General features: G+C 40.5%; 1 protein-coding gene across 1 annotated transcript; it reads left to right on the top strand.

Annotated features, from left to right (window-relative positions):
• Nucleotides 1-5428: 5428 nt before the first annotated feature.
• LOC108041429 lies at nt 5429-5782 on the top strand. Its single transcript, XM_017119356.1, has one exon. The coding sequence runs from the start codon at nt 5429-5431 to the stop codon at nt 5780-5782; it is 354 nt and encodes a 117-aa protein (XP_016974845.1).
• Nucleotides 5783-7146: the final 1364 nt, after the last annotated feature.

Here is a 7146-nt window from a genome sequence, read left to right as displayed (position 1 = left end):
GATTCCCATTGCTATTTAACACGCCCACGTTGCAGACCATCTTATGACCATCAAGACTGGTTACCCTTAGCTTTCATAAGCAGTGAAAATTTGTATCTTGAAGTTGCAGCGAGAAATTGCAATCTGCCCACCCACTCATCAGTCTTGAGTCTGTCTCGGGCACACCTAAGAGATAAAGAAAGCCACAGAAAACCCCCGAAAAATAAAAGAAATGCCGTGGAAAAACCTCTAAATCTTGTTGGCTACGCTCGTCCAGGAGCGGGCCCTGTTGCCATTTATTTCTCCCCCAGCCCTTTTTGCAACGTTCGCCTTGTCTGGGCCACCATAAAACACTTTAATAGTTCTCTTATGCCAACCCCCAAGACTGCCTCAGCCCCAAAAGCCAGCCACACAAACAAAAGCCTACACTGACTGACGGTTACCAATGCCTTTATTCTTTCGTTCGCCTTTCGTTTTCGACTTTGGCTTCGATACTCGAAAAGCTCGCGATTTAAAATTATGGCATGGCTGTCACTTAAATGGCGCCCAACGAGGGACCCTCAGCTCAAACCACCACCACCCCCACTTAAATGGCGCCCAACGAGGGGCCCTCAACTCATACCACCAGCACCTTACCTGCAGCCGCCGCTGGCGTTTCGACTCAATTGTTTCTGTGTTTTCTCTTTCTCTCGAGCGCTTTCTTTGTCCTTAATTTAGGGCCAGACAACTCGTTGAACTTTTTTAATGATTTCTGTTGTAAGCCTTGGGGACTAATTCTTGGGAAGGGAGAACGAGAGGCCGCCATATGCCCGGAGACGCAACAAATTAACCCCGTTCACCTGCAGGTCGCCGAGCAACCCTTAACCCATTCCGGCCCAACGCCCCGCACCGCTCAGCATCTTAGCCGCTTCAACACTTTGATTTGATTTTGGTTTTTTTTTTCGGAGCTGCGTTTGCGTTTTTAACGCACGCTTAATCAATTGGCAGAAAACCCCCATTGACCCCGCCAACCGCCCACCGTAACCTGCGCGAACTTGTGCGCGTGGCAGGCCCACCACAGCCACCGACCTTGTCACATGACACCTGCAACCTTTTGCGCGTCGATTTCCGTTTCCGTTTCGCCGCCGTCGACGTTGGCAAAAGTTTATCGGTGCGATTTTTCGTCTTGCTTTGGTGGGTGGGTCGATGGGTGGGTGGATGGATGGGTGGGTGGGCAGAGGATTTACCTCTGCCTCTTGGCATATAACAATTTTTGATGCCTTTTGATCTTCGCCTCGGCTGTTGTTGTGGACTTGGCGTGTTTTTAATTTAAATCCTGCGCCTGTCAGCGTAATACGACAAAAAATTCCACGCCATGTTTGATGTTTAATTTTATTAAAAGGATTTTGTTGTTGTTGCTGTGGCGGTCGTTCATTTTTGTTGAATTTGCTCAGTTTGCAGACGACTGCTGTTTTTGTTGCCGGTGTTTTGTCAGAATCCAATTAAAATTAACCGCCGGCGATTGTTTGTCAAAAATATTTAAGACATAAAACAAAATCCAAAACAAACAGCAACCGAAAACAAATACAACAACAGGTGCACGGAGGAGCGGAAAATGCATGGCAAATGATTTTAGTTTAGTCCGTATCACCAATTTATTGAAAATGTTATTTAGGCTTATTCCAGAAAAATAATAATAATTTTTTGCTTGATAGAAAATCAGGTATACAAGAAGCATAAAACATTACCTAAATCAAAAACTTATCATACAAAAATTGTAGGTCTTTCGTTGAAACAAATTAAGTATTAAATGTGTTTGTACCTACATATTCTAAAAGTATATATATAAACTCTTGACTTGTCCCTTCACAAATATACATTTTATTGGATCAATTTGTAAAGATACCATATAGAAATCTTAACCTTCCCACATAAATATAACCAAAAACAATTCTAATTACCCCCGGAACCCGACAAAGGAATTTTACGAAATTCGTCACGGGTTAGTTGTGAGCTACACTTTCACTTCGGTAGCGCTCCAGACCCACGACATTTTCATTGTCTTGACGGAAGACGTCAAGCAGGAGACTTAGTGCTTGAGTGATTTACGAGGGAAAGCGGAAAGACTAGCCCGGAAAACAGACGGATCACAAAGGAACGAACTATAGAACAGGCCTGGGCCCGCACGTCAAATCAATCCCTAGTGATGAACTGCAACTGCATCGAAAGTGAAATTCTGCAGCCCATAAATCAGATCGCCGTCCTGACTTTGCCTCATTGTTGTCCATCGGACACGGGATGCAAATGTGCAACTGTTATGCCAACACACGTTCCTCCACGGGGAATCGGCCTGGAAATATTTTGACAGTGCTGCAGTTGCCGGGAAAATCGCATTTGCCAACATTACGACGGCCCCTTCTTGATGGATTAGTGCGGATTACCTGGGATCGGGATTCGGCCATGTAACCCGGTGAAAGTTGTGGCAGGTAGCTAAAAATACATAGACAAATCCTAGTTTGACTTTTCTGCGCGTCGGTCGTGCGCCTAATTAATCTGCGATGCTTTTCAAGGGCATTTGACTAAGAGAAGGCGTTTTGTTTACCACAATTTGAGGCAACCTTACCAGGTAGCTCAGTGAGTGCACGTTATCGGGGAACTCGTGGACGGAAAAAAAGTGTGGGTGGAACCAAGTCATAAGCAAATGAGTACCATGAACGTTTTAATTTATAATAAATAAGTAAGTAAATAAAAAAGCCCATTTTTTATTACTTATTTTTTTTTAAACATAAGAAGAATTGACTATCTGTATTTGCTTGGTTCAAGGATATCTTAAAAAGAAACATATGGAAATGTTCGTATTAATTTTTTCTTTTTGTTAGAAAAAGTAAAGAGCTTGAAACTGTTTGGGGGTTGAGCATTGGATATACTCCTTAAGCCACTTCTACAGGATTAAAACGTAAGACCTAATACTTATAAATGTGGCAGGCTTGAGCACAGTTTGTAAAATCATTGAATCAATTTTTTTCTCTTTTAATATTTCTAAATTTTAATTTTAGTTTTATAAAATCGATAACAACCACTTAAACTAGTTATTCAATTCTTAAAATTCCTTTAATTAACTATTTTCTTTACGTATGATAAAATATACTGAATGTGTCATAATCAAGTGCGATTAAATCTACACTTAAGGGCTTTTATTTAAGGAAAATATTGATTTAAAAATATTTATTAATCAGATTTTGAACTTTAAATTTATTAAAACTTAATTTTATAAAGATGTCTATTCCCTTCCAATAATTGGTTAAGATAAGGATCATTTAGCCTAAAAATATGAATTCGTCGAACACAGCCACTTTTTTTCTAAATCTCTCAGTGTACGATCATTAGATATAATTTTCAGCTCCTACAAATTTGCCACCTTCTAATTTTGCTTCCTATATAATTAATTTTTTTACATTCTTTTTGTTTAAGTAATAGGAATCTTAATTGGAACGCACATTAACATATGCAAATAAGCCCAGTAATCAGGCCAAGCCAACACTCAATCAGTGTTATTGGCAAATGCCTTTCCGTATTCGTATATATTTAAAATTTTATGAAGTGCAAAAGTCCAGAATGTAGTGCAATTGTATGCATACAAAATTGTTAGATTCTGCCCCCTACAATTCTCCGCCAACGATGCCGCCGTTGTTGCTATAATTTACTTTATGGCCGCTCGGCGATCGGAGTGTTAAGATTTGAAACTCAAGCGGCAGCCAATCGCTGACCAATGGCCGCCAATGCCATAAACAAAACGCTGCTGAGCCGAATGCAGCAACACCAACACGGAGCCGCCACAAAAAGTGGCAGAAGCAACAAGGCAGCAAAAACATTCTCGACATGAGCAGCTGATATTTCACATAAACGACATAAACACTGCGAGGAGACCGGGGCGCATTCGAAGATTGGCCTCGTCCTCCAGCCTCCATCCCCCTCCTCCCCTTTCCCCTTCTCCCCTTTTCCCCATGCTCCATCACCATCCTCTGCCGACTTTTGCGAAGGTGTAGCAAGGCAGCGGCAATTGCTGCAACCGATGCAGTTGCAGCGGCTACCAGCAACATCTCAGGCTCATTCCGCGGCAGCAACAACAATCGCCAGCGGATGGACAACAAAGAGTACTGGAGGTAGGGGGCAAGGGGCAGGAGGCAGGGGCAGGAGGCATGAGGCAGGAGGCTGAGACGACGACGCCATTGCCACCACATCCAAAACTGCAGTTGGCAAACAGTCGCAGAGCTCGAGGAGCAAATATATCAAATGCGATCGATCGCCAATGTCGGGAGCTGTTGTTGCAGCAGCCACAAGTGATGGTGAAGCTTGGAATGGAATTGGGGATACTCTTTCGAACTCATTGGAGGATTCGGCAATCAATCCCTTTTGCTTATAAAAATTTAAGTTGTGTGCGGTTTCTTAATGGTTTTAGGTTTCTTAGTTAGAAAACTTAAAATCCTTAAATTGCTGGGTCCTAAACTATTACATTTATTTTTAAAACATAATAAAAGCTATAAATTAAAGCGTGATAACATAGTAATGGACAATAAGCTAAAAGATTTAAGAAAATTTTATGAAATAATGGTTGTTTTATAGCCTGAAATATTGAATAAGGCACTGTTATAAAACCCAAAATGGTACAGGTATTTAAAGACAATTGTGATTTGTAATATGCAAATTAACTCTTAACCGATCGCCATTTCAAACCCATCTCATATATGCGTTTTTTTCTACGACACAGCTATCAGACTATCAGTTCGTCCAGCCAACTTACAACATCAAAATGCCACGATACCCTTCCTCGATATCGGGACCAGTCAGCAATGTAATTCCAATTTGATCTGTGCCGAACGCTTTTTGTTCCCCAGACACTGGTGATGGCCTCGAAGTGTAGGCAAAACAGTCGGACGGCAGCAAAAACTTGCAGCTTTTTCGAGAGATCAGAGATCTGGTTGTCGTCGTCGTCGTCGTCGTCGTGGTCGCGGACAGCCCCGAGTTGGACCTGGCGATCGAGGAGTAGCCCGATCGGGCCTTGGTTTTCTTTCCCCGGCTACCAGATACCGATACCGATATTGGCACTGGCAGCGGGCCCTCAAAACTTTGAACTGTTGCGCGAACGACTGCGGACTTGTGCCGGCTTTCAGTTCGTTTTGGCCTGGCCCATCAAAGACAGCATGTGTATGCTATATAGGCATTCGTGTTGCAGGGGCTCGAGCGACTTTTACAAGTCCAAAATGGATGGCGACACTTTTTCTTGCGCTTTGTGCATTGTGCAGCAAGATCTGAGCTCAGATACCCGTGAGACAGGCCCTCAAAAAAGGGATTCCTGTGCGCTCTGTGGGGTTGAATTAGCATACAGCAGGCCAGGAGCAAGCAATCGCAGGCATCTCTGGAAACTATTTGATACCGACCAAATTAATAACTTCATCATTCGATCAGGGAGATGGACAACGAAGGGGCCAATCCACCAGGCTGTCCATCCAAGTTCAGGCCAATCATTGTCACCAACAGGGACAGCGAGGGGGATCCCCTTTCTCCGGGTCGCGAGACACTGAAGAAGTGGCTTGGTCGAAAGATCCGCGTGGTGCTGCGGAACAAGCTCGTCTTGATCGGCATCTTCAGCTGCACCGATCACGACGAGAACCTGGTGCTCTTCGATTGTGGCACCTTTGTATCGGAAAGCGAGCAGCCAATTTCGGTGGGGAAAGTCATGGTGCCGGGACATCAAATATCAACTGTGGCCGTCGAAATGCAATCGGATGAGCCAGAGACGCAAGAGCCACTGGTGGAGAAATAAAGGGCCTTACAACTGCTGAAACATGTGAAACCGAAAAACGAATATTTTTCAATCCGCAAGAACACTTTTCCTAAACCATAGTTTACACACACAAATTAAACTGTTTAAATATAATGAAAAATAAATAAACCATAGCTTACACACACAAATTAAACATTTAAATATAATGAGAAAGAAATAGAACTGAAATAACAACAAATATGCATATATTTTCTTAAAAAAATAGTCAATGAAATGTGAAATACATCTATTTAATATTTGCAAACAATGAAATGTGAAATGCATCTATTTAATATTTGCAAGCTTTTTTTCCTTCCTTTTTCAACACTTCTTGGGAAAGTATCTCCTTTGGAATTAAATAATAAAGGTCTAATCCCCAAAATAAATATAATGAGAAAGAAATAAAACTGAAATAACAACAAATATAAATTTATTTTCTGATAAAAATAGTCAATGAAATGTGAAATGCATCTATTTAATATTTGCAAACTTTGTTTCATTCCTTTTTCAATACTTCTTGGGAAAGTATCTCCTTTGGAATTAAATAATCAAGGTCCAGTCCTTAAAATAAATATAATGAGAAAGAAATAGAACTAAAATAACAACAAATATAAATTTATTTTCTGAAAAAAATAGTCAATGAAATGTGAAATGCATCTATTTAATATTTGCAAACTTTTTTTCATTCCTTTTTCAACACTTCTTGGGAAAGTATGTCCTTTTGAATTAAATAATCAAGGTCTAATCCCCAAAATAAATATAATGAGAAAGAAATAAAACTGAAATAACAACAAATATAAATTTATTTTCTGATAAAAATAGTCAATGAAATATGAATTGCATCTATTTAATATTTACAAAATTTTTTTTCATTCCCTTGCAACACTTCTTGGGAAAGTACTTCCTTTGGAATAAAATAATAAAGGTGCAATCCCTAAAATAAATCAAATGAGAAAGAAATAGAACTGAAATAACAACAACTATAAATTTATTTTCTAAAAAAAGTATTTAATGATATGTGAAATGCATATATTTAATATTTGAAAACTTTTTTTTCATTCCTTTTTCAACACTTCTTGGGAAAGTATCTCCTTTGGAATTAAATAATCAAGGTCTAAGTCCCTTCAGCACCACTAATCACATTGTCAGATGACTCCGCTGACAATTCGTTAGCAGTTTTTTCCAGCCAACTCTTTCTTTTTTTGCGAAAGGCTGTGAAACAAACTCATTACGCGACCGGGCTGGGGGAAAAAAAGTGGCGCGATCTTTATCAGCGTTTTCCACCAAACTCCAGTCGACTGATAAAATATTTAAAAAACTTGACTCTGCTCCGGGGATGCGGATGCCCGAACCGATGACAGCAG

This window comes from Drosophila rhopaloa, unplaced genomic scaffold (assembly GCF_018152115.1).
Source record: "Drosophila rhopaloa isolate 14029-0021.01 unplaced genomic scaffold, ASM1815211v1 contig_2, whole genome shotgun sequence".
Classification (NCBI taxonomy): domain Eukaryota; kingdom Metazoa; phylum Arthropoda; class Insecta; order Diptera; family Drosophilidae; genus Drosophila; species Drosophila rhopaloa.
This window is presented reverse-complemented; position numbering and strand designations above follow the sequence as displayed.